Raw genomic sequence first — 25,970 nt, forward strand, 5'->3', positions numbered from 1 at the left:
TCTGAGTGGTTGCTATGGTGTTGCTAGGGTGTTCTAAGGTATTTTGAGTGGTTGCTAGGGTGTTCTGGGTGGTTGTTAGGCAGTTGCTACGGTGTTCTGAGTGGTTGCTATGGTGTTGCTAGGGTGTTCTAAGGTATTTTGGGTGGTTGCTAGGGTGTTCTGGGTGGTTGTTAGGCAGTTGCTAGGGTGTTCTGAGTGGTTGCTATGGTGTTGCTAGGGTGTCCTAAGGTATCTTGGGTGGTTGCTAGGGTGTTCTTAGTGGTTGCTATGGTGTTGCTATGGTGTTCTAAGGTATTTTGGGTGGTTGCTAGGGTGTTCTGGGTGGTTGCTATGGTGTTGCTAGGGTGTTCTAAGGTATTTTGGGTGGTTGCTAGGGTGTTCTGGGTGGTTGTTAGGCAGTTGCTAGGGTGTTCTGAGTGGTTGCTATGGTGTTGCTAGGGTGTTCTAAGGTATTTTGGGTGGTTGCTAGGGTGTTCTGAGTGGTTGCTATGGTGTTGCTAGGGTGTTCTAAGGTATTTTGGGTGGTTGCTAGGGTGTTCTGGGTGGTTGCTAGGCGGTTGCTAGGGTGTTCTGGGTGGTTGCTATGGTATTCAGGGCGGTTGATATGGTGTTACTAGCTGGTTGGTAGTTGTCACAGATGGTTACTATGGAGTTTTTATAGAGTTCTTAGCATGATCTTGGCATGATTCAACACTTAACTAATTGCTATTAGCATGTAGCTATTCACTGCTAGCATGTGTAACATGTTGGAAGTGCTGTTTGCTAGCATGAGTCAAAAGAGCCAAAACTCATCTCTATACGATGTTCTGATACAGAGATATAGGTCTTGCAAAACGGTTGCTAGGGTACTCAAGTTTGGTTGCTATGGAGTTGCTTGGGAGCTGGAAGCATTAAACTAAAGAAGTTTAAAGTGGTTTGAAGTTTAAAGTAGTTTAAAGTAGTTTGAAGTTTATGATAGATATATAAATAAGTTAGATAGATACACACAAACACACACACACACACACACACACACACTCAGACTACCTCGCTCACACACTCACTCAGACACAAACACACACACACTCAGAGTTTATGAGTTTAGAGTTTATAAGTGTACGAGTTTTTGAGTTTAGAGTTTATAAGTTTAAATGAGTTTAGAGTTCAGAGTTTATTAATTTATGAGTTTAAGAGTTCATAAGTCTATGAATTCATGAGTTTATTAGTTAATTAGCTATTAAATTTAAGTTAATTAGTTTATAAGTGTATGAGATTAGAGTTTATTAGTTTAAATGAGTTTCATTGGCTAATATATATAGAATGGCAGTTTGAATTAGTTTTCAAGGGATTTAGATTTAAATTTTTGTCGGTTGGTGAGTTTGAATTTTTTTAGAACTCCCCATTGTAAGTCAATGGGAGTTTTTCCGAGTTTTGATCGTCATTTGTAGGAAAACCGTAAGTCCGATCAGTCTGAAAAGATAAAGCAACGCGAGTCAGAACAGTTTGAGTGTCTGAGCCGAGTTTGGAGTATGTAGAGTTAAAGCTCTAGGACGAGTTTCATATAGAAATTTTAGTCTCGGAATAATAATAATAACTAGATGCGAAAGTTCGTCGAGACAAACTTTAAGTTGGCTTGAGAAAGTTTGGACCGGAAAGTTTTTTGCTAGGCGGTTGTTAGGATGTTATGGATGGTCGCTATGGTGTTGCTAGGCGGTTGCTAAGGTATTCTGGGTGGTTGCTAGGTGGTTGCTAGGGTATTTTGGGTGGTTGCTAGGGTGTTCTGGGTGGTTGCTAGGGTGTTTTGGGTGGTTGCTAGGGTCTTTTGTGTGGTTGCTAGGCGGTTGCTAGGGTGTTCTGGGTGGTTGCTAGGATATTTTTGGTGGTTGCTAGGGTCTTTTGGGTGGTTGCTAGGCGGTTGCTAGGGTCTTTTGGGTGGTTGCTAGGCGGTTGCTAGGGTGTTTTGGGTGGTTGCTAGGATATTTTGGGTGGTTGCTAGGGTATTTTGGGTGGTTGCTAGGCGGTTGCTAGGGTGTTATGGGTGGTTGCTATGGTGTTGCTAGGCGGTTGCTAAGGTGTTTTTGGTGGTTGCTAGGGTGTTCTGGGTGGTTGCTAGGCAGTTGCAAGGGTGTTATGGGTGGTTGCTATGGTGTTCCTAGGCGTTGCTAAGGTATTCTGGGAGGTTGCTAGGTGGTGGCTAGGGTGTTCTGGGTGGTTGCTAGGCTGTTTTGGGTGGTTGCTAGGGTCTTTTGGGTGGTTGCTAGGATATTTTGGGTGGTTGCTAGGCGGTTGCTAGGGTCTTTTGGATGGTTGCTAGGGTCTTTTGGGTGGTTGCTAGGCGGTTGCTAGGGTATTTTGGGTGGTTGCTAGGGTCTTTTGGGTGGTTGCTAGGGTGTTCTGGGTGGTTGCTAGGCGGTTGCTAGGGTGTTCTGGGTTGTTGCTAGGCTGTTTTGGGTGGTTGCTAGGATATTCTGGGTGGTTGCTAGGCGGTTGCTAGGATATTTCTGGTGGTTGCTAGGGTCTTTTGGGTGGTTGCTAGGCAGTTGCTAGGATATTTTGGGTGGTTGCTAGGGTCTTTTGGGTGGTTGCTAGGCGGTTGCTAGGGTGTTTTGGGTGGTTGCTAGGGTCTTTTGGGTGGTTGCTAGGCGGTTGCTAGGGTGTTTTGGGTGGTTGTTAGGGTGTTTTGGGTGGTTGCTAGGCGGTTGCTAGGGTGTTCTGGGTTGTTGCTAGGCTGTTTTGGGTTGTTGCTAGGATATTCTGGGTGGTTGCTAGGCGGTTGCTAGGATATTTCTGGTGGTTGCTAGGGTCTTTTGGGTGGTTGCTAGGCAGTTGCTAGGATATTTTGGGTGGTTGCTAGGGTCTTTTGGGTGGTTGCTAGGCGGTTGCTAGGGTGTTTTGGGTGGTTGCTAGGGTCTTTTGGGTGGTTGCTAGGCGGTTGCTAGGGTGTTTTGGGTGGTTGCTAGGGTGTTTTGGGTGGTTGCTAGGCGGTTGCTAGGGTTTCTGGGGGGTTGCTAGGGTGTTTTGGGTGGTTGCTAGGCGGTTGCTAGGGTGTTCTGGGGGGTTGCTATGGTATTCAGGGCGATTGATATGGTGTTACTAGGTGGTTGGTAGTTGTCACAGATGGTTACTATGGAGTTTTTATAGAGTTCTTAGCATGATCTTGGCATGATTTAACACTTAACTAATCGCTATTAGCATGTAGCTATTCACTGCTAGCATATGTAGCATGTTGGAAGTGCTGTTTGCTAGCATGAGTCAAAAGAGCCAAACCTCATCTCTATACGATGTTCTGATACAGAGATATAGGTCTTGCAAAATGGTTGCTAGGGTACTCAAGTTTGGTTGCTATGGAGTTGCTTGGGAGCTGGGAGCTTTAAACTTAAGAAGTTTAAATTGGTTTAAAGTTTAAAGTAGTTTGAAGTTTATGACAGAGAGATAGATAGATAAATAAGTTAGATAGATACACACACACACACACACACACACACACACTCACACAGACTACCTCACTCACACACTCACTCAGACACACACACACACACACACTCAGAGTTTATGAGTTTAGAGTTTATAAGTGTATAAACTGATGAGTTTATAAGTGTATGAGTTTTTGAGTTTAGAGTTTATAAGTTTAAATGAGTTTAGAGTTCAGAGTTTATTAATTTATGAGTTTAAGAGTTCATAAGTCTATGAATTCATGAGTTTATTAGTTAATTAGTTATTAAATTTAAGTTAATTAGTTTATAAATGTATGAGATTAGAGTTTATTAGTTTAAATGAGTTTCATTGGCTAATATATATAGAACGGCAGTTTGGTTTAGTCTTCAAGGTATTTAGATTTGAATTTTTGTCGGTTGGTCAGTTTGAATCTGGATTTGAATTTTTTAGAACTCCCCAATGCAAGTCAATGGGAGTTTTTCCGAGTTTTGATCATCATTTGTAGGAAAACCGTAAGTCCGATCAGTCTGAAAAGATAAAGCAACTCGAGTCAGAACAGTTTGAGTGTCTGAGCCGAGTTTGGAGTATGTAGAGTTAAAGCTCTAGGAGGAGATTGAGTGTAATTTTTTGGTAAGAAGAATAATAATAATAATAATAATAATAAGTTTAAATAGGATTTCAATATGTTGGCTTTCTCAAGCCAACTTAACTAGATGCGAAAGTTCGTCGAGACAAACTTTAAGTTGGCTTGAGAAAAGTTTGGAGCAGAACGTTTTTTGCTAGGATGTTATGGGTGGTTGCTATGGTGTTGCTAGGGTATTTTGGGTGGTTGCTAGGGTGTTCTGGGTGGTTGCTAGGGTGTCCTGGGTGGTTGCTAAGGTCTTTTGGGTGGTTGCTAGGGTATTTTGGGTGGTTGCTAGGGTGTTCTAGGTGGTTGCTAGGGTATTCTGGGTGGTTGCTAGGCGGTTGCTAGGGTTTTCTGGGTGGTTGCTAGGCTGTTTTGGGTGGTTGCTAGGGTATTCTGGGTGGTTGCTAGGCGGTTGCTAGGATATTTCTGATGGTTGCTAGGGTCTTTTGGGTGGTTGCTAGGCGGTTGCTAGGATATTTTAGGTGGTTGCTAGGGTCTTTTGGGTGGTTGCTAGGTGGTTGCTAGGGTCTTTTGGGTGGTTGCTAGGATGTTTTGGGTGGTTGCTAGGGTGTTTTGGGTGGTTGCTAGGCGGTTGCTAGGGTGTTTTGGGTGGTTGCTAGGATATTTTGGGTGGTTGCTAGGGTCTTTTGGGTGGTTGCTAGGCGGTTGCTAGGGTGTTTTGGGTGGTTGCTAGGGTGTTTTGGGTGGTTGCTAGGGTATTTTGGGTGGTTGCTAGGGTGTTCTCGGTGGTTGCTAGGGTCTTTTGGGTGGTTGCTAGGCGTTGCTAGGGTGTTTTGGGTGGTTGCTAGGATATTTTGGGTGGTTGCTAGGGTCTTTTGGGTGGTTGCTAGGGTGTTCTGGGTTGTTGCTAGGCGGTTGCTAGGGTGTTCTGGGTGGTTGCTAGGGTCTTTTGGGTAGTTGCTAGGCGGTTGCTAGGATATTTTGGGTAGTTGCTAGGGTATTTTGGGTGGTTGCTAGGCGGTTGCTAGGATATTTCGGTGGTTGCTAGGGTCTTTTGGGTGGTTGCTAGGCGGTTGCTAGGGTCTTTTGGGTGGTTGCTAGGGTGGTTGCTAGGTGGTTGCTAGGGTGTTATGGGTGGTTGCTAGGCTGTTCTGGGTGGTTGCTAGGCGGTTGCTAGGGTGTTATGGGTGGTTGCTATGGTGTTGCTAGGCGGTTGCTAAGGTATTCAGGGCGGTTGATATGGTGTTACTAGGTGGCTGGTAGTTGTCACAGATGGTTACTATGGAGTTTTTATAGAGTTCTTAGCATGATCTTGGCATGATTTAACACTTAACTAATCACTATTAGCATGTAGCTATTCACTGCTAGCATGTGTAGTATGTTGGAAGTGCTGTTTGCTAGCATGAGTCAAAAGAGCCAAACCTCATCTCTATACGATGTTCTGATACAGAGATATAGGTCTTACAAAACGGTTGCTAGGGTACTCGAGTTTGGTTGCTATGGAGTTGCTTGGGAGCTGGAAGATTTAAACTTAAGAAGTTTATAGTGGTTTGAAGTTTACAGTGGTTTACAGTAGTTTGAAGTTTGACAGATAGATAAATAAGTTAGATAGACACACACACACACACACACACACACAAACACACACACACACACACACACACACACACACACTAACTCGCTCACACACTCACTCATAAACTCAGTGTGTGTGTCTGAGTTTAGAGTTTATAAGTGTATAAATTGATGAGTTTATAAGTGTATGAGTTCTTGAGTTTTGAGTTTATAAGTTTAAATCAGTTTAGAGTTTATAAGTTTAAATGAGATTAAGAGTTCAGAGTTTATTAATTTATGAGTTTAAGAGTTCATAAGTTTATGAATTCATGAGTTTATAAGTTAATTAGTTTATAAGTGTTTATAGTTTAGAGTTTATTAGTTTAAATTAGTCTCAATGGCTCATATAGTATATAGAACGGCAGTTTGGTTTAGTCTTCAAGGTGTTTAGATTTAAATTTTTGTCGGTTTGAATTTTTTAGAACTCCCCAATGTAAGTCAATGGAGTTTTTGAATGAGTTTTTTCGAGTTTTGATCGTCATTTTTAGGAAAACCGTAAGTCCGATCAGTCTGAAAAGATATAGCATACCGAGTCAGATCAGTTTGAGTGTCTGAGCCGAGTTTGGAGTATGTAGGGTTAAAGCTCTAGGACGAGTTTGATATAGATTTTTTTAGGGTCAGAAGAATAATAATAACTAGATGCGAAAGTTCGTCGAGACAAACTTTAAGTTGGCTTGAGAAAAGTTTGGAGCAGAACGTTTTTTGCTAGGCAGTTGCTAGGATGTTATGGGTGGTTGCTATGGTGTTGCTTTGGTATTTTGGGCGGTTGCTAGGGTGTTCTGGGTGGTTGCTAGGGTGTCCTGGGTGGTTGCTAAGGTCTTTTGGGTGGTTGCTAGGGTATTTTGGGTGGTTGCTAGGGTATTCTGGGTGGTTGCTAGGCGGTTGCTAGGGTTTTCTGGGTGGTTGCTAGGCTGTTTTGGGTGGTTGCTAGGTTATTCTGGGTGGTTGCTAGGCGGTTGCTAGGATATTTCTGATGGTTGCTAGGGTCTTTTGGGCGGTTGCTAGGCGGTTGCTAGGATATTTTAGGTGGTTGCTAGGGTCTTTTGGGTGGTTGCTAGGTGGTTGCTAGGGTCTTTTGGGTGGTTTGCTGGGTGGTTGCTAGGATGTTTTGGGTGGTTGCTAGGGTCTTTTGGGTGGTTGCTAGGCGGTTGCTAGGGTGTTTTGGGTGGTTGCTAGGATATTTTGGGTGGTTGCTAGGCGGTTGCTAGGGTCTTTTGGGTGGTTGCTAGGGTCTTTTGGGTGGTTGCTAGGGTATTTTGGGTGGTTGCTAGGGTGTTCTCGGTGGTTGCTAGGGTCTTTTGGGTGGTTGCTAGGCGTTGCTAGGGTGTTTTGGGTGGTTGCTAGGATATTTTGGGTGGTTGCTAGGGTCTTTTGGGTGGTTGCTAGGGTGTTCTGGGTGGTTGCTAGGGTCTTTTGGGTAGTTGCTAGGCAGTTGCTAGGATATTTTCGGTGGTTGCTAGGGTCTTTTGGGTGGTTGCTAGGCGGTTGCTAGGGTATTTTGGGTGGTTGCTAGGATATTTTTGGTGGTTACTAGGGTCTTTTGGGTGGTTGCTAGGCGGTTGCTAGGGTGTTTTGGGTGGTTGCTAGGGTGTTTTGGGTGGTTGCTAGGGTCTTTTGGGTGGTTGCTAGGGTCTTTTGGGTGGTTGCTAGGGTCTTTTGGGTGGTTGCTAGGGTGTTCTGGGTGGTTGCTAGGCTCTTGCTAGGGTGTTCTGGGTGGTTGCTAGGGTCTTTTGGGTGGTTGCTAGGCGGTTGCTAGGGTGTTTTGGGTGGTTGCTAGGATATTTTGGGTGGTTGCTAGGTGGTTGCTAGGGTCTTTTGGGTGGTTGCTAGGCGGTTGCTAGGGTGTTTTGGGTGGTTGCTAGGATATTTTGGGTGGTTGCTAGGGTCTTTTGGGTGGTTGCTAGGGTGCTCTGGGTGGTTGCTAGGCGGTTGCTAGGGTGTTCTGGGTGGTTGCTATGGTATTCAGGGCAGTTGATATGGTGTTACTAGGTGGTTGGTAGTTGTCACAGATGGTTACTATGGAGTTTTTATAGAGTTCTTAGCATGATCTTGGCATGATTTAACACTTAACTAATTGCTATTAGCATGTAGCTATTCACTGCTAGCATGTGTAGCATGTTGGAAGTGCTGTTTGCTAGCATGAGTCAAAAGAGCCGAAACTCACCTCTATACGATGTTCTGATACAGAGATATAGGTCTTGCAAAACAGTTGCTAGGGTACTCAAGTTTGGTTGCTATGGAGTTGCTTGGGAGCTGGAAGCATTAAACTTAAGAAGTTTAAAGTGGTTTGAAGTTTATGATAGATATATAAATAAGTTAGATAGATACACACACACAAACACACACACACACACACACACACACACACACACACACACACACACACACACTCACTCACTCAGACTACCTCGCTCACACACTCACTCAGACACACACACACACACTCAGAGTTTATGAGTTTAGAGTTTATAAGTGTACGAGTTTTTGAGTTTAGAGTTTATAAGTTTAAATGAGTTTAGAGTTCAGAGTTTATTAATTTATGAGTTTAAGAGTTCATAAGTCTATGAATTCATGAGTTTATTAGTTAATTAGCTATTAAATTTAAGTTAATTAGTTTATAAATGTATGAGATTAGAGTTTATTAGTTTAAATGAGTTTCATTGGCTAATATATATAGAACGGCAGTTTGGTTTAGTCTTCAAGGTGTTTAGATTTAAATTTTTGTCGGTTGGTGAGTTTGAATCTGGATTTGAATTTTTTAGAACTCCCCATTGTAAGTCAATGGGAGTTTTTCCGAGTTTTGATCGTCATTTGTAGGAAAACCGTAAGTCCGATCAGTCTGAAAAGATAAAGCAACGCGAGTCAGAACAGTTTGAGTGTCTGAGCCGAGTTTGGAGTATGTAGAGTTAAAGCTCTAGGACGAGTTTCATATAGAAATTTTAGTCTCGGAATAATAATAATAACTAGATGCGAAAGTTCGTCGAGACAAACTTTAAGTTGGCTTGAGAAAGTTTGGACCAGAACGTTTTTTGCTAGGCGGTTGTTAGGATGTTATGGGTAGTCGCTATGGTGTTGCTAGGTGGTTGCTAAGGTATTCTGGGTGGTTGCTAGGCGGTTGCTAGGGTATTTTGGGTGGTTGCTAGGGTGTTTTGGGTGGTTGCTAGGGTGTTTTGGGTGGTTGCTAGGCGGTTGCTAGGGTCTTTTGTGTGGTTGCTAGGCGGTTGCTAGGTGGTTGCTAGGGTGTTCTGGGTGGTTGCTAGGATATTTTTGGTGGTTGCTAGGGTCTTTTTGGTGGTTGCTAGGCGGTTGCTAGGGTCTTTTGGGTGGTTGCTAGGCGGTTGCTAGGGTGTTTTGGGTGGTTGCTAGGGTGTTTTGGGTGGTTGCTAGGATATTTTGGGTGGTTGCTAGGCGGTTGCTAGGGTGTTTTGGGTGGTTGCTAGGATATTTTGGGTGGTTGCTAGGCGGTTGCTAGGGTCTTTTGGGTGGTTGCTAGGGTCTTTTGGGTGGTTGCTAGGCGGTTGCTAGGGTCTTTTGGGTGGTTGCTAGGGTGTTCTGGGTGGTTGCTAGGCGGTTGCTAGGGTCTTTTGGGTGGTTGCTAGGGTCTTTTGAGTGGTTGCTAGGCGGTTGCTAGGGTGTTTTGGGTGGTTGCTATGGTGTTGCTAGGGTGTCCTAAGGTATTTTGGGTGGTTGCTAGGGTGTTCTGAGTGGTTGCTATGGTGTTGCTATGGTGTTCTAAGGTATTTTGGGTGGTTGCTAGGGTGTTCTGGGTGGTTGCTATGGTGTTGCTAGGGTGTTCTAAGGTATTTTGGGTGGTTGCTAGGGTGTTCTGGGTGGTTGTTAGGCAGTTGCTAGGGTGTTCTGAGTGGTTGCTAGGATGTTGCTAGGGTGTTCTAAGGTATTTTGGGTGGTTGCTAGGGTGTTCTGAGTGGTTGCTAGGGTGTTGCTAGGGTGTTCTAAGGTATTTTGGGTGGTTGCTAGGGTGTTCTGGGTGGTTGCTAGGCGGTTGCTAGGGTGTTCTGGGTGGTTGCTATGGTATTCAGGGCGGTTGATATGGTGTTACTAGGTGGTTGGTAGTTGTCACAGATGGTTACTATGGAGTTTTTATAGAGTTCTTAGCATGATCTTGGCATGATTCAACACTTAACTAATTGCTATTAGCATGTAGCTATTCACTGCTAGCATGTGTAGCATGTTGGAAGTGCTGTTTGCTAGCATGAGTCAAAAGAGCCAAAACTCATCTCTATACGATGTTCTGATACAGAGATATAGGTCTTGCAAAACGGTTGCTAGGGTACTCAAGTTTGGTTGCTATGGAGTTGCTTGGGAGCTGGAAGCATTAAACTAAAGAAGTTTAAAGTGGTTTGAAGTTTAAAGTAGTTTAAAGTAGTTTGAAGTTTATGATAGATATATAAATAAGTTAGATAGATACACACAAACACACACACACACACACACACACACACACACACACACACACACACACTCAGACTACCTCACTCAGACACACACACACACACTCAGAGTTTATGAGTTTAGAGTTTATATGTGTACGAGTTTTTGAGTTTAGAGTTTATAAGTTTAAATGAGTTTAGAGTTCAGAGTTTATTAATTTATGAGTTTAAGAGTTCATAAGTCTATGAATTCATGAGTTTATTAGTTAATTAGCTATTAAATTTAAGTTAATTAGTTTATAAATGTATGAGATTAGAGTTTATTAGTTTAAATGAGTTTCATTGGCTAATATATATAGAATGGCAGTTTGGTTTAGTCTTCAAGGTGTTTAGATTTAAATTTTTGTCGGTTGGTGAGTTTGAATCTGGATTTGAATTTTTTAGAACTCCCCATTGTAAGTCAATGGGAGTTTTTCCGAGTTTTGATCGTCATTTGTAGGAAAACCGTAAGTCCGATCAGTCTGAAAAGATAAAGCAACGCGAGTCAGAACAGTTTGAGTGTCTGAGCCGAGTTTGGAGTATGTAGAGTTAAAGCTCTAGGACGAGTTTCATATAGAAATTTTAGTCTCGGAATAATAATAATAACTAGATGCGAAAGTTCGTCGAGACAAACTTTAAGTTGGCTTGAGAAAGTTTGGAGCAGAAACTTTTTTGCTAGGTGGTTGCTAGGATGTTATGGGTGGATGCTATGGTGTTGCTAGGGTATTTTGGGCGGTTGCTAGGGTGTTCTGGGTGGTTGCTAGGCGGTTGCTAGGGTGTTATGAGTGGTTACTAGGATGTTTTGGGTGGTTGCTAGGGTGTTGCTAGGGTATTTTGGGTGGTTACTAGGGTGTTCTAGGTGGTTGCTAGGGTCTTTTGGGTGGTTGCTAGGGTCTTTTGCGTGGTTGCTAGGCGGTTGCTAGGGTATTTTGGGTGGTTACTAGGGTGTTCTGGGTGGTTGCTAGGCAGTTGCTAGGGTGTTATGGGTGGTTGCTAGGGTGTTTTGGGTGGTTGCTAAGATATTTTGGGTGGTTGCTAGGGTCTTTTGGGTGGTTGCTAGGCGGTTGCTAGGGTATTTTGGGTGGTTGCTAGGGTGTTCTGGGTGGTTGCTAGGCGGTTGCTAGGGTATTTTGGGTGATTGCTAGAGTGTTCTGGGTGGTTGTTAGGCAGTTGCTACGGTGTTCTGAGTGGTTGCTATGGAGTTGCTAGGGTGTCCTAAGGTATTTTGGGTGGTTGCTAGGGTGTTCTGGGTGGTTGTTAGGCAGTTGCTACGGTGTTCTGAGTGGTTGCTATGGTGTTGCTAGGGTGTTCTAAGGTATTTTTGGTGGTTGCTAGGGTGTTCTGGGTGGTTGTTAGGCAGTTGCTAGGGTGTTCTGAGTGGTTGCTATGGTGTTGCTAGGGTGTCATAAGGTATTTTGGGTGGTTGCTAGGGTGTTCTGAGTGGTTGCTATGGTGTTGCTATGGTGTTCTAAGGTATTTTGGGTGGTTGCTAGGGTGTTCTGGGTGGTTGCTATGGTGTTGCTAGGGTGTTCTAAGGTATTTTGGGTGGTTGCTAGGGTGTTCTGGGTGGTTGTTAGGCAGTTGCTAGGGTGTTCTGAGTGGTTGCTATGGTGTTGCTAGGGTGTTCTAAGGTATTTTGGGTGGTTGCTAGGGTGTTCTGAGTGGTTGCTATGGTGTTGCTAGGGTGTTCTAAGGTATTTTGAGTGGTTGCTAGGGTGTTCTGGGTGGTTGTTAGGCAGTTGCTACGGTGTTCTGAGTGGTTGCTATGGTGTTGCTAGGGTGTTCTAAGGTATTTTGGGTGGTTGCTAGGGTGTTCTGGGTGGTTGTTAGGCAGTTGCTAGGGTGTTCTGAGTGGTTGCTATGGTGTTGCTAGGGTGTCCTAAGGTATTTTGGGTGGTTGCTAGGGTGTTCTTAGTGGTTGCTATGGTGTTGCTATGGTGTTCTAAGGTATTTTGGGTGGTTGCTAGGGTGTTCTGGGTGGTTGCTATGGTGTTGCTAAGGTGTTCTAAGGTATTTTGGGTGGTTGCTAGGGTGTTCTGGGTGGTTGTTAGGCAGTTGCTAGGGTGTTCTGAGTGGTTGCTATGGTGTTGCTAGGGTGTTCTAAGGTATTTTGGGTGGTTGCTAGGGTGTTCTGAGTGGTTGCTATGGTGTTGCTAGGGTGTTCTAAGGTATTTTGGGTGGTTGCTAGGGTGTTCTGGGTGGTTGCTAGGCGGTTGCTAGGGTGTTCTGGGTGGTTGCTATGGTATTCAGGGCGGTTGATATGGTGTTACTAGCTGGTTGGTAGTTGTCACAGATGGTTACTATGGAGTTTTTATAGAGTTCTTAGCATGATCTTGGCATGATTCAACACTTAACTAATTGCTATTAGCATGTAGCTATTCACTGCTAGCATGTGTAGCATGTTGGAAGTGCTGTTTGCTAGCATGAGTCAAAAGAGCCAAAACTCATCTCTATACGATGTTCTGATACAGAGATATAGGTCTTGCAAAACGGTTGCTAGGGTACTCAAGTTTGGTTGCTATGGAGTTGCTTGGGAGCTGGAAGCATTAAACTAAAGAAGTTTAAAGTGGTTTGAAGTTTAAAGTAGTTTAAAGTAGTTTGAAGTTTATGATAGATATATAAATAAGTTAGATAGATACACACAAACACACACACACACACACACACACACACACACACACACACACACACTCAGACTACCTCGCTCACACACTCACTCAGACACAAACACACACACACTCAGAGTTTATGAGTTTAGAGTTTATAAGTGTACGAGTTTTTGAGTTTAGAGTTTATAAGTTTAAATGAGTTTAGAGTTCAGAGTTTATTAATTTATGAGTTTAAGAGTTCATAAGTCTATGAATTCATGAGTTTATTAGTTAATTAGCTATTAAATTTAAGTTAATTAGTTTATAAGTGTATGAGATTAGAGTTTATTAGTTTAAATGAGTTTCATTGGCTAATATATATAGAATGGCAGTTTGAATTAGTTTTCAAGGGATTTAGATTTAAATTTTTGTCGGTTGGTGAGTTTGAATTTTTTTAGAACTCCCCATTGTAAGTCAATGGGAGTTTTTCCGAGTTTTGATCGTCATTTGTAGGAAAACCGTAAGTCCGATCAGTCTGAAAAGATAAAGCAACGCGAGTCAGAACAGTTTGAGTGTCTGAGCCGAGTTTGGAGTATGTAGAGTTAAAGCTCTAGGACGAGTTTCATATAGAAATTTTAGTCTCGGAATAATAATAATAATAATAATAATAATAATAAGTTTAAATAGGATTTCAATATGTTGGCTCTCTCAAGCCAACTTAATAATAAGTTTAAATAGGATTTCAATATGTTGGCTCTCTCAAGCCAACTTAATAATAAGTTTAAATAGGATTTCAATATGTTGGCTCTCTCAAGCCAACTTAATAAGTTTAAATAGGATTTCAATATGTTGGCTTTCTCAAGCCAACTTAATAATAATAATAATAATAAGTTTAAATAGGATTTCAATATGTTGGCTCTCTCAAGCCAACTTAATAAGTTTAAATAGGATTTCAATATGTTGGCTCTCTCAAGCCAACTTAATAAGTTTAAATAGGATTTCAATATGTTGGCTCTCTCAAGCCAACTTAATAATAAGTTTAAGTACAATATCAGTAAGTTGGCTTTCTCAAGCCAACTTAATAATAATAAAATAAACAGTTATTTTGAGCTCTAACAATATTTCACAATATTACTGTATTTTTTTATCAAATAGTTTTGGTGGCCATAAGAGACTTTTTTCAAAAACATTAAAAAATATTTATTTAATATTTCACGCTTTTGACCGGTAGTGTAGATAATTGATCCACCATTAATAAACATCTAATTTGCTTTATAGAGCTGTTTATTTGCTTAAAAAATTATTATAAAACTCTAGTTAGCATAACTTATATAAGCATAACTTGCTGCAAAAAATATCACATATTAATTTCAGGAATAAAAGATTACAAAATATGCAACAATAAAAAAAGAAATGACAATTTATTTAAAATAATTTTCTGTAATCCTTTGGATTAAACATCTTGTTTATAAAATGATTTTTCAAATCACATTTAACAATGTCAATGTAACACTGACAACCATAACACCACCTGCTCTCAAAAACACAATTCCAAACAGATTCCTCTAAAACTATACACAATATGGATTATAACAAAGAGTTTGTCCTCTCAATTGGAATATCATTTCTCCAAACAATCAAAAATCTGTCATAATGTTTTTCAAACTCAGACTTCATAAAAAAAAAAAAAAAAGCAGCATGAAGATTTTGGGGTCCATCCGATGGATTATTCACTCTTTGAAGCATTGAGCTCCAATGCTTTTTTCTCATGAGTGAGCAACCAAACTTTAATATCATCTCCCTTTCCTCCCATGTATGATCCACTGTCCCCTGAACTGCGCAGCACCCGGTGGCACGGCACTATCAGTGGAATCTGAGAGAACAACAGAGTTTGTGCATCAGATGAGATAAATCAATCTGTCATGATGATCATTCCAACAAAACTCACAGGGTTTTTCTTCATGGCTGAGCCCACGGCTCGCACAGCATTTGGATTCCCAATCATTTCAGCAAGCTGCTTGTACGAGACCGTTTTCCCAAGCCCCACTTCCTTCAACAGAGTCCACAGCACATGCGCTTTAAAAGAATCTTATAAAGAGAGACAGGGAGAAAAGCAGTGAAAAACAGTGGCAGTGTTTCTCAAAAGCATCGTGAGCCGAGTTGATCATAGAGACGATGGTTCTATGATCTACTTAGGCTTAAGATGTTTTTGAGAAACGCAGCCCTGGTTATTACTTTAAGGTCTGGTTTCACAGACAGGGCTTAGATTAAGCCAGCATTAGACCTTCAATTAGGACATTTAAGTAGCTTTTATAAACGTGCTTAGAAAAAAAAAACATTACTGGTGTGCATCTTGAGAAAAAAACAATGGCACTGACATATTTTAAGATATGTCAGTGCAAGTTGCTTTCAGTTAAAACAGCTCAAACATTCATTTTAGGCTGGGACTAGGCTTAAGCCTTGCCTGTGAAACCAGGCATAAATGAGTCAGAGGTGAAGTTGGGTAATGTGCGTATGTGACTAACCGCTCTGCATTTGTGGATGGTGTATGGCAGGCAGAGGAAGAGTGCTGATGGACTCGGGTTTCATGAAGTAGCACTGAAGCCAGTCAACACAGCACTGTAACTCAGGGCTCATTTCTGACTGGCCAACGGGGCGTACACTACAACAGGATACACTTAAAGTCAGCATGAAACGGAAGTTGCTTCCCTATAGTGACGTATACCTGAGTGAAACGGCATCGCGAACAAGGAAAAATGTAGGACGGGACTTGATTTTGACCATCGAAAATTAATTGGGTCATTGGATTTTTGTAATTTGCTATTGCTTTGATCTCATGCAAGTGACAGGTTGTCCCATCCTCACGCCAGTAAACATGTCATAAGAGAAGAGATGTTATTGGCAAAAAGTGTGGGGTGAAAGTTATTTTGCGAGGGCACATGAATTTAAAAATAATAATAATGATGTGCACGGATAAATAATTTATATTAAATACTGCAAAATTCAATAAAAAAATAAGAATTGTCAATTTTGACTTCACTTAAAGGGATACTCCACTTTTTTTGGAAATAGGCTCATTTTACAACTCCCCCAGAGTTAAATAGTTGAGTTTTACCGTTTTCTAATCCATTCAACCGATCTCCGGGTCTGGCAGTACCACTTTTAGCATAGCTTAGCATAGATCATTGAATCGGACAAGACCATTAGCATCTCTCTCAAAAAAATGACCAAAGAATTTCGATATTTTTCCAATTTAAAACTTGACTCTTCTGTAGTTACATCATGTACTAAGACCGACGGAAAATGAAAAGTTGCGATTTTCTAGGCTGATATGGCTAGGAACTATACTCTCATTCCTACGTAATAATCAAGAAACTTTGCTGCCGTACCATGAGTCCAGCAGGCGTAATGATATGACGCAGCGCCTGAAAATAGGTCTAATAGGTTAGACAAACTTAGTCCCGGTCACGTTGGAAGTTACTGAGCTGGGGACTATTTTCAGGCGATGTATGTGAACATCTTTAACAATTAAAACCAAGGAATTTAATTCACAAACGACATCCCCTAGGTTATTATTATAATACCAGTTGTATAATACCATCAATTTACAGAACCTGTGGCATGCATTTAATCACCACAGAATGTTGACTCATACATTTATTTTTCAGTTTGTAAAAAAACTGCACTAATGGAATTTAATAAGTCTATATGGCAAGGCATTCAGGAGGGTTTAAAACAGAAATGTACATCATCTTATAAATTGCTTAACTTGATTTAGAGCTTCGTTGTTCCCATAACTGGACTTTAAGTGTGGTTTACATGTTGTTATTGGGTGCTGCTGACTCAATTTGTGTGCATGTTTGTGAAAGTTACCTCTCCTCCTTATCTGTTCCCAGTTTGATATTAATGGTGTGGACTCCCTTCTCACAGCCGCTCAGCAGGATCTCCCCCACTGGCGAGCAGAGAATCACATCACGCAGCACACAATGACCGCTGTCAGTCATCACAAACTGCACACAGCAAGCAATCTGTTGTCAAAACGCCGTCAAACACATGCAATATATACTAAAGTCATGTGTAACGCATACAGCCATGACAACCAGCTGTCACACACAGTCTATGGTCACGCATCATAATCCCGCACGTGCACACAAAATATCAACAGTGAGTTAGTTTTTTGCGCACAGGTAAAATGTCACAGTTAAATATCACCGACAGTTAATGCAAGATGACATTCTTTTATTGCAGTTGTGAGCAGTAAAAGAATACCTACACGATTACAACGACGACAGGTTTTCTTTTATGTCTTTGGAACATGACAGAAAAAATTCACTTCCTGCTTAGAAAATGTACTAAACAAATCAGGAGAACTGACCAATCACAGCACAGCATGTTTGTGCTCAGTTCTGTGATTGGACAATATTGCTCTCAGCCAGCCTCACTGATGCAGTCCGCCGAAAGGGGGCCAGTAGCGGTATGCATGATACTGTATTTAATATCCATAATTGACATAATGTTGGTCTAGCAAGTCTTAATAACAGAAAAAAGCCAATAATCTTGAATCATATATCAACTCTTATTAGTTAAAATAAAGGGGATTTCAATAGACAGTTTATACTTCTCATTTTGCACATAATTTCATAAAGGACAAGACAAATGTGTCTTGTGTGTGTGTACACTGTGTTGTAAAGGATTTTGAACATCGACAACAGTGGATAATTGTGGTCATGACACAGTTATCACACAATTGTGTTCTTTGTTGTTTTATGAGTGTGCAGCCTCCTAATGCACAGGGAGGACACACTCAGATTTATGAGAGACAAACTCCATATTCAGCATTTGATTTTATTTCTGATGCCTCCTCCTCATAGTAAAACTTGATGGTTGATGGAGGGCTTATCTGAGAATTCAGTGAAGTATCTTACAGAAAACAAGCGGAGCTGCCTCCCATGACACGAGCAATTCTCAACAAATATGAGAATTTAATGAGACATGAAGAATAGACTTGTCGAGATAGGGGCCATGTGGAGCCTGGGCTTCAATGAATCTTCACTAGAAAATAACTATTGTCATTGTTAACAGTTAGTCAAATATGAATCTATGTCCAGTGTTTTTACCATTTTCTTTCCCTTAAATAGTAATACGTTTTTTGAAGACAAATGTTCTTGTAAGAGTGTAAGAAGTACAGAGTGATGGGAAAAGATTTCCTCATACAATACCGTTCAAAGGTTTTTTTCAACAAGGACAAAAGATTTACAAAATGTGACAGGAAAACACCACTTGTTCCACAAAAATATTAAGCAGCACAATAATTTTCAACACAGATAAAAATAAATGTTTTGAGCACCAAATCAGCATATTAGAATGATTACTGAAGGATCATCATGTGACACTGAAGACTGTAATAATGATGCTGAAAATCACAAGAATAAAACAGCCTTGCCATCACAGGAAAAAATTACGAAAACAGTTATTTTCAATTGAAATAATATTTCACATTATTATATCAAATACATATATATCAAGTAAATATTGAATGTCTTGGCCACACATAATACAAACACACTAAGACAGGTGCATACTGTTTAGACACAGAACCAACAAATTGCTTTATCAACAACCAACACGATTTAACATATAGTTTCTTGTTTTTGTATTGCTTGCACTGAGAAAACATTCAAAATGCAAAATAGATGTTGTTGTTCCCCCACCACAAAGAGATTCCTTCACTTCTGAGTTGGTCCATGTGAGAGAGCGACTGGTGTCACTAGTCCATGCAAGGCTGTAAAAGACAGAGAATAGACATGAGTCTGTCAAATGTTCACACTCCACAAATTTATATGTGTATGCACTCCCTAAGGCAGTGTGTGTGTGTGTGTGTGTATAGGGGGACAATGTAGAGGTGGACAAGAGAGGAGTTGTGTATGTGTGTTGTGCTCTCACTGTGCAAATGGGAAGACTTGAACTTGCTGTTGAAGACTGCATCTTCAGAACTGGAGCAAATGCACTTTTTTGCTTCACTATAGAACCACAAGAAAGAGAAAGAAGACAAGGAAGGATTAAATAAACATGTGAAACCACCAAAATATATAGTCTTCAGGAGTGTAAATAATTGCTTATGATCATTACATATGCAGTTTGACCATGATTCAGTTTAATAATGTCATGAAATGCAAGCAAAATTAGAAAAGCAAAATTTGTTAAGATACATTTTTAATGTTGGCTTTTTTTGAGAAAAAATAATTAAGCCAGTTGATATAGAAGAGAAAGACGTGTTCTTACCGATGTAGTGTTGTGTGTCCTCTGTGGGACTATCTAAGAATGCTTGTGTGGCAGCCAAGGAGAAGTTTGGCAAAGAGGAAGTTTGGCGTCCGTGCGTTTGTGTGTGCCCGGCCATGGATGGGTGTGCGTTTGAGTGTGTGTGCCTTGGCATGTTTGAGTGAAGGTGCGAATGTGCGTGTCCATTCACGCATGTGTTGATATTAGTGAAATCAGACTGTTGGGATGTGCTGCCTAAAACAAAGCCAGTGTTTGAACTCCGACTGAATCCCACTGAAAGAGACATTCATTTATTAAAACACTGTTGTGGGGCATATGTACCACACGCACATGCACACATACTGCATACCTCGTTCTACATCATGTGAAACCTCTGTGTTCGCAGTTAACTGTCCATTAAAAGAGTTTACACCCATTATCCTGTGTGAATTTGTGTGGGATGGGTTTCGTGGGCTCCCATGGAGTGCCTCGGCTATGTCGGATGCACGCTTCAGAATCATCTCCTATAGTCAGGCACATATAGAAGCACAGAAATTACATCACTTCCCAATCTGGATTTCAGCAGCAATCAATATTGTTTACAATTATAAGTGGATCCTTCTTAATGTCACAAGAGTCACAAGTCCACATCCAGGCACTCGCATAGATTTTAAGTATTAAAATACATTTATTTGCAGGGCTACAAAAGCAGATATTAAAAAATTATGTTTTTTAATATGCACCCATAGTATTTTTGACACACTCTCGGACAAAAAATGTTCTTATTACTATTCGCTATTGTTTATTTGGGTAACAAGCCTTTGTTAATTTGGGTAGCAAGCCTGAGTAAAAACATTTTTAATGTTGATATCAAAAATGCTGTTCACCTGGTTGTTGTGAGGCATTCCATAAAACGTCTCTATCAGATCAGCTGCTCTCTTCAGTAAGACCTCCTGTCAATCAAAAATAAAATAAAATAAATACAGCTATTTGCCACTGGCAAAACCAGCAATGCAAGTTTGAGAGGTGGCGCCCCGACAAATCTCGCGAGAATTACGACTTGCTTTACGGCACGACGTCACATACATCAACAACATATGAAGCAGCCTCTATGGAAGACACTAGCACGCATTTCAGACGTGAATCATGGCAGAGTCGGCGAAGGAAACGAAGAAAGCGCGGTCGGAACAGTACAGAGACGGCTCTGCGTGAGTGATATTTACGACAGTAACGTTAAATACAAGTACTCCACAGCGACTCTAGGGGTCACTGTTTGAGAAAAAACGGAAACTGAATAGTGTGCCTTTAAAACAGAAAACAGAATTTGTGAAGAAATAAAATGTAAATTGAGAAATGGGAAGTCAACTTAGTATTTCTGGCTCACTTTTGGAAGTCTTTCCACATCACCAGGATGATGAGAAATGACCTTCTGCAGCCGCTGGAACCCACAGTCAATGGTTGGCTCATTTAAAGCTTAAACAGAGAAACAAATTTCTCAGTTAAATTCTAATACATCTGCCAGCAACATAACAAATGAGAATCTCTAAATGTCCAAAAAGGCATTATGTAACATAATACGCTTTCACATATTCTTAAAAAATATTGTATAACTTCGGTTACAGTAAATTGCAACGTTTTTTTTCCTTCTTTTTTTAATTCTCGCAAACTCATAATTCTCACCAGTGTAAACAAAACGACCTGGAGGTCCCCTGCACAGCCGTTTGGATCTGTAGGACAGCGTAACTTCCACAACGCCAGGGATGTGACGAGGTGGAGTCTGTACACGAATCGCATGTGGTGTGATGACCTGTCACAAAACAGAAAAAGTAATCAGGAAGTATAGAAATTCTGATTAACTTCCCCATCAAATTCATCGGGAAAAATGTATTTCACACCTTGCAAAATTCGCAAAGATTTGTGGGAGATCTGTGGTGGCGGATGGATGGGTTAGATTTGACCAAAGAAAAGAACAACTGGAATGATGAGGCTAAAGATGAAACACAAAAATGTATTTATAGTAATTCTTTGATTGGCAACAGAGCTTGAGACTGTTACACACCTCACTCCAGACCAGCACTGTTCCGAAAACCACCTGCAGACCATCGAAGAACTGATCTCCAATAATAACCACTGAGGCTCCACCTGAAGTCCAACCTTCACTCGGACTGATGGCCTTGATGCAGGGGATCTCTGCTACATTCACACACACATATATTAGCTCAATACACTCAGTAACAGTATTGCACATTACAGATACAGAGTTACAGTAACTTTTTTTTAAATGTAAATGTGTATAAAAAGAGACTTTTTTATGTTTTTTTCAGAGACAGCATAAATGCAATCTAATAATTGGCCTTAACTATTTGAAACAATAGGCCTATATTAAACAACAAATACAAATACATTTCTTCTAACTATATAAACTACTATATTTAACTACTCATTGCCATATGATTGCATAGTTAGGTGTGCGTTTGATTCAGAACTGATTCATTAGAGTCATTTGTCTCTAATTCGGACTACATTCATTGCTCTATATGTTTTTGATTCACTAAAAGGAACTGACTCATCAGAGTCATTCATTATAGAATCAAAATACACCGGTCGCTGTGTATGTTTCTGAACTACTTCATAAGAGTCATTCTTTCGCGAATCAGACTACACTTGTCACATATGTGTCACGCTGTTGATTCAATAACGGTGTAGAGGTGCCGCTAAATAAATGTTGCTATAATTAGAGTATTTTGGTACAATATAGTATGGAAGGCAAGTGCAGGAACTGTTAACTGTTAACTGTCATCGGTTCTTAACTGTACTGATTAACTGTATTTCCTCTCTCTCTCTCTCTCTCTCTCTCTCTCTCTCTATGATCCAGCACCAACACTGTTCTTATGGTGTAATTTTGCTAAATTATTAAAAAAATTACTGTACCTTCACTTAACTCAAATCGTCTTCTGCCATGCTTAGAATTGTTATGGACAAATATGTTATCAGAAATGGCTAGAATGTGGCCCTTAACGGAGACTGTGGTAGAGACCAGCACCTGCAATGCACAGGACATTTTAGTGTAGTGCAGGAAATGTAGCACACGAAATAATATTTTGATGTTTCTTTTTTTGTTACACTTTACAATAAGGTTTCATTTGTTAACAGCAACATTAGTTAATGTGAACTTTCAATGAACAATACTTTTAAGATGAAAACAATACTTTTAATCTTAATGTTAATGTTAATCTCAACAATTACTAATACATTAAGTATGTTAACAGTAGTTAATGCACTGAACTAACATTTGTATTAGCTAACAGTAAAAAAGGTTAATAAAAGCAGTAAAAATATATTGCACATTGTTCATGTTAGTATTATTGTAAAGTGTTACCAATCTATTATCAGACACAGAAAGGACATCAGTAATATGATTATTGAACTTTTTGTGTGTACCTGGAAACGACGTGTGTCTCGTGGGTTCCCTGCGTTCTTCAGGCAATTTTGATTACATTTGAGAAAAAATTTCAGGAAGAACCTAAGTATAAAATAAAAAGAAAAGGGCATAATTTGGAAGACTAATACCTTTCCTCTGCAAACATGTGAAGGTACCATATGTGTGGATCAGGGAATGGAGAAAAAGAATCACTGAGAGAATGATGTAAGTTTAGAAACTGAGAATTGGAGAGATGAAAGAGTAAAAAGTGTCTGTGTGATTTTATCCGCAATGCTGATAAATCCAAATTTTTGGAATGAATAGCTCATTAAACAATAAACTTTTTCTCTCCCTCATTTTTCTCTTACACACATTACAGTACATACATTTCATTACTCAATTAAAATGTTATACAATGTAACTGATTGTCCTACCTGTCAATAATGACGGGGTCTGAAGGCGTTTCATTCCTGTTTCCACAACTTTTCTTATCACAACATCGGCTGTAATATTCACATATAAAGACACACACAATTACCACTGCATCAACTTTTTTTTAAAGTAACCTGCATATTGCAATTAAAGCAAACATTTTAAAGAATATTTTATGAGTATACGTGTTTGTTTGCAGCATGCATGGGATTTTGTCTATTAGTGTGTAATAGTGCAGTTTGACAAAAGTTACCTGCACATTGTTTCATGAGTGAGAAGAACACGACGCATTTCAGGGTTTTTATCTTGACCTTCAAACATAATTGCCTGACATAGTAGAGGTAATGTAGGCAAATGGCAGGTTAATGTTATGCATAATTAAATATATAAACCGTATCATGATAACATCTATGAGTATTTCAAATATCATCTTAGCACTGTGGACAAAGCACGTTTTATTAAACATTTAATCTTGACTGAAGCGAACTTTCAATGCTAAGAAGCATACCACATTCTTGCAAATAACATGAAAGTGCCGAAATTGTTTTACCTGTTTGGTCACAGAGTCTATCAAACGGATGTACAGATCTTGCTCTGTTCTGACACCTAAATGACAGGAAAATGAATAGCACAACATCAGTACAAAACGACATACAAATGACAGCTCAAAGTAAGTGTATTTCTATAGTAATAGTAGACTATTTGTAATGCAGGCATTGCTCACCATTGTTGTACAGTAACTGGAGTTTGTAATGGATTCCATTGTTTGTTTTTTCACTTACTGGCTCCTAAATCAAACAGAAAAATCAAATATATGCTTTGTCTTACATGGCATCATAACTTCTAATCTAATCAAACCCAATAAACCCAATGTTTCATATATTCCACATTTCTCCTCAGGGACCCTGCTGTAACATCCTACAAGGTTAAAAAAAGGATGACATCTAGTCGAGAAGACTAGTAATAATATTCACGTTAATCAGTTATTGGTTGTGTCTGAAATCGTCCCTATACCCTCATATCAATATCAAATTTATTTCTAGAACACAGTTCCAGTAGTGGGATTGAATGTGAGATTGAATAAGTGCACTCAATAACGTCCACAATGGTTTCAGATACCCAAATGGCTGTTCCCTCAAATAGTGTCCTATTTAACGTTTTTTGGCTTCTAGGATGAATATGTTAGCCTTACTGTTATCTATAAGCTAGTGTGCTCCAAAACAATGACAAAATTCGCATTTAGAAGATGAAACCCAACGTTGAAAATGAAAATCAGGTTGATGTCAGAATCCAGCGTCAGATTGACGTTAATCTCCAACGTTGGACAGACGTTGTATTGTGTATCTGAGGTCAACCCAACTTTAATTTCCAAACAAAATCCAACGTCTCTCCGTCGGGTTCTTAGACGTCAACCCGATTTGCAACCAAAATGCAATCCCTGCAACCAAAATCTTCCCCTGACTGACGTTACTACTTTCTACTCAAGGACCTTGACAGAAATGTAGTGGAGAAAAAAGTATGATATTTGTCTTTCAAATGTAGTGAAGTTAAAGTAAAAAGTTTCCAGAAAAAATAATCCTCAAGTAAATGTACTTTGTTACTGTCCACCTCTGCTCCTCACCTTCTCCTTTTCAACAAAGTCCACAAATGCAGTGTGCTCGGTCTCCACAGACTGACCTTGACCGTCATATAAAGCCAACACGAAGTGAAAGAAGTTTGACTTGCGCAGGTTGGCGGGCGGCTGTTTCTCGAAGTGCGCCCGGGCAAGACCAACACCTCTGTTGGAAAGAGAGCAACCAGTTATTTGCAGTTTAAAATAAAGTACTTGAGTGCTGCTGCCATTAAAGCAAACGATGTATAGCAAATTAGGTATACTTTATATTAGGTGTCTTTAACTACTATGTACTTACATCAAAAAAAAATTGTTAGGTACATTGTGCTTATTGTGTTGTTCATGTTGTGTTGAAAAACACTTTTACTGCTAATGAGGATACGGGTAAGGTTAGGGACAGGTTTAGTTTATGGGTAGGTTTAAGGGTGGGTTAAGTGGTAAAGCAAGGGTCAACAGTGTATAGATGTCATTAATTAACTACTTCTATAAATGCCTTGCAGATATTTTTAAATACAAAATAATAATTTTATACAAATAACTTTTTTACATATTTTTAGTAATTCCTGCATGTAATTGCATTTGTAATTAATTGCAGTAATTACATGCATACCATGTAATCTACTCATACCAAACCTGTCCCTAACCTTAAGTGTATCCCACCTCATTAGCAAGAACATGAACACAGTAAGTATATTATACCTAACAATTTTTTTTTTACTTACGTACATAGTAAAGACACTTAATATAAAGTGGGACCTAATTTTTATAGAATGAAATAAGTAAGTAGCTTAATTCAAAACTTTCCATAATTATGCTTACGAATGCTGTACGCTAGCTTTATCCATCTTACACATAAAAAAATGACATTAAAGTTGACTGGATTAAGAAATGGACAGAAGATAATTGGATGCACCTGCTTACCTCTGAGCAGAAAGGTTGCCCTCTGCCAGCCCGAGGAGAGCTGAGCCCAGAGCAGACATGACCTCTTGCTTCATCACTCCAAGTCCACAGGGATGGAAGAGAACAGCTGACAACAAAGTTCCTTCTCCCTCAGGACTGCCGTCTGTAGACAACCCAAACCGCTAGGTCAGGTGTAATAATGTGTTGTATGGGCGTGGCTGTGACGCGCAGAAACGTAAAACAGTCACGCTGTAAAGCACTTTGGAAGTTGGAAACCGTGCAGCGCGCGCTGCTGCATCCCTATCAATGACGTGGAATGAGTTCTTTCCATAGGTTCTTTCATTCTTCACCTGCTACTGATGATCATGGAGGATTTTTTTTTTATTGTTTGTTTTATTCTATGCCATATATATATGCCATTAAAAAATCATCCGTGACGGTGTAGGCTATATACAACTGTAATTTTTTGTTTGCATTAAACACTAAATATAGGCTAATTAAGCCATCCATAACTCAGCCTATATTCAAAATGTAATTTTCAAGTATTAATACAAATATATCTTCAGAATGAATAAATAATCCAAATACACTTTCGAACATCATGAATTTAATAATAGTTTGATGCTGAAGAGTGACTAATTGCGAATTTAGCATAATTAATTAGTTTAAAAAATATATATATTTTTTTTAAATGATAACACATAAGAAAGGC

At 39.9% G+C, this 25,970-nt stretch overlaps 2 protein-coding genes across 2 annotated transcripts; both read right to left on the reverse strand.

Annotated features, from left to right (window-relative positions):
- Positions 1-13,901: 13,901 nt before the first annotated feature.
- LOC311280935 (methylated-DNA--protein-cysteine methyltransferase-like) lies at positions 13,902-16,998 on the reverse strand. The gene is made up of 5 exons (XM_084393473.1): positions 16,909-16,998; positions 16,509-16,645; positions 15,161-15,297; positions 14,584-14,723; positions 13,902-14,508 (listed from the first exon to the last, which is right to left on the reverse strand). The coding sequence occupies exons 2-5, from the start codon at positions 16,637-16,639 to the stop codon at positions 14,362-14,364; spliced, it is 555 nt and encodes a 184-aa protein (XP_084249599.1). The 5' UTR covers positions 16,640-16,645; positions 16,909-16,998; the 3' UTR covers positions 13,902-14,361.
- Positions 16,999-18,394: 1,396 nt separating this feature from the next.
- LOC311281133 (transcription factor COE3-like) lies at positions 18,395-25,419 on the reverse strand. The gene is made up of 16 exons (XM_084393848.1): positions 25,280-25,419; positions 24,368-24,524; positions 23,471-23,534; positions 23,297-23,352; positions 23,000-23,073; positions 22,749-22,817; positions 22,335-22,416; positions 21,825-21,936; positions 20,953-21,086; positions 20,574-20,700; positions 20,278-20,366; positions 19,781-19,846; positions 19,264-19,417; positions 18,918-19,187; positions 18,579-18,655; positions 18,395-18,417 (listed from the first exon to the last, which is right to left on the reverse strand). Exons 1-16 carry the CDS (start codon positions 25,351-25,353, stop codon positions 18,403-18,405), a joined length of 1,620 nt encoding a protein of 539 aa, XP_084249974.1. The 5' UTR covers positions 25,354-25,419; the 3' UTR covers positions 18,395-18,402.
- Between the last annotated feature and the right edge of the window lie 551 nt (positions 25,420-25,970).

Source organism: Rutilus rutilus, assembly GCF_951802725.1.
Source record: "Rutilus rutilus genome assembly, chromosome: 21".
Taxonomy (NCBI): domain Eukaryota; kingdom Metazoa; phylum Chordata; class Actinopteri; order Cypriniformes; family Leuciscidae; genus Rutilus; species Rutilus rutilus.

What these genes read in the sequence shown, in the direction of transcription:
- LOC311280935 (XM_084393473.1), bottom strand. Translation starts at nt 16,639, where the DNA reads ATGACTGACAGCGGTCATTGTGTGCTGCGTGATGTGATTCTCTGCTCG. An exon ending in GGAACAGATAAGGAGGAGAG is followed by an intron (nt 15,298 to 16,508) that starts GTAACTTTCACA and finishes ATCCTGTTGTAG; the next exon opens with TGTACGCCCCGTTGGCCAGT. An exon ending in CCATCCACAAATGCAGAGCG is followed by an intron (nt 14,724 to 15,160) that starts GTTAGTCACATA and finishes TCTCTTTATAAG; the next exon opens with ATTCTTTTAAAGCGCATGTG.
- LOC311281133 (XM_084393848.1), bottom strand. Translation starts at nt 25,353, where the DNA reads ATGAAGCAAGAGGTCATGTCTGCTCTGGGCTCAGCTCTCCTCGGGCTG. An exon ending in AGGTCGTTTTGTTTACACTG is followed by an intron (nt 20,367 to 20,573) that starts GTGAGAATTATG and finishes TCTCTGTTTAAG; the next exon opens with CTTTAAATGAGCCAACCATT. An exon ending in GAATGCCTCACAACAACCAG is followed by an intron (nt 19,418 to 19,780) that starts GTGAACAGCATT and finishes GCCTGACTATAG; the next exon opens with GAGATGATTCTGAAGCGTGC.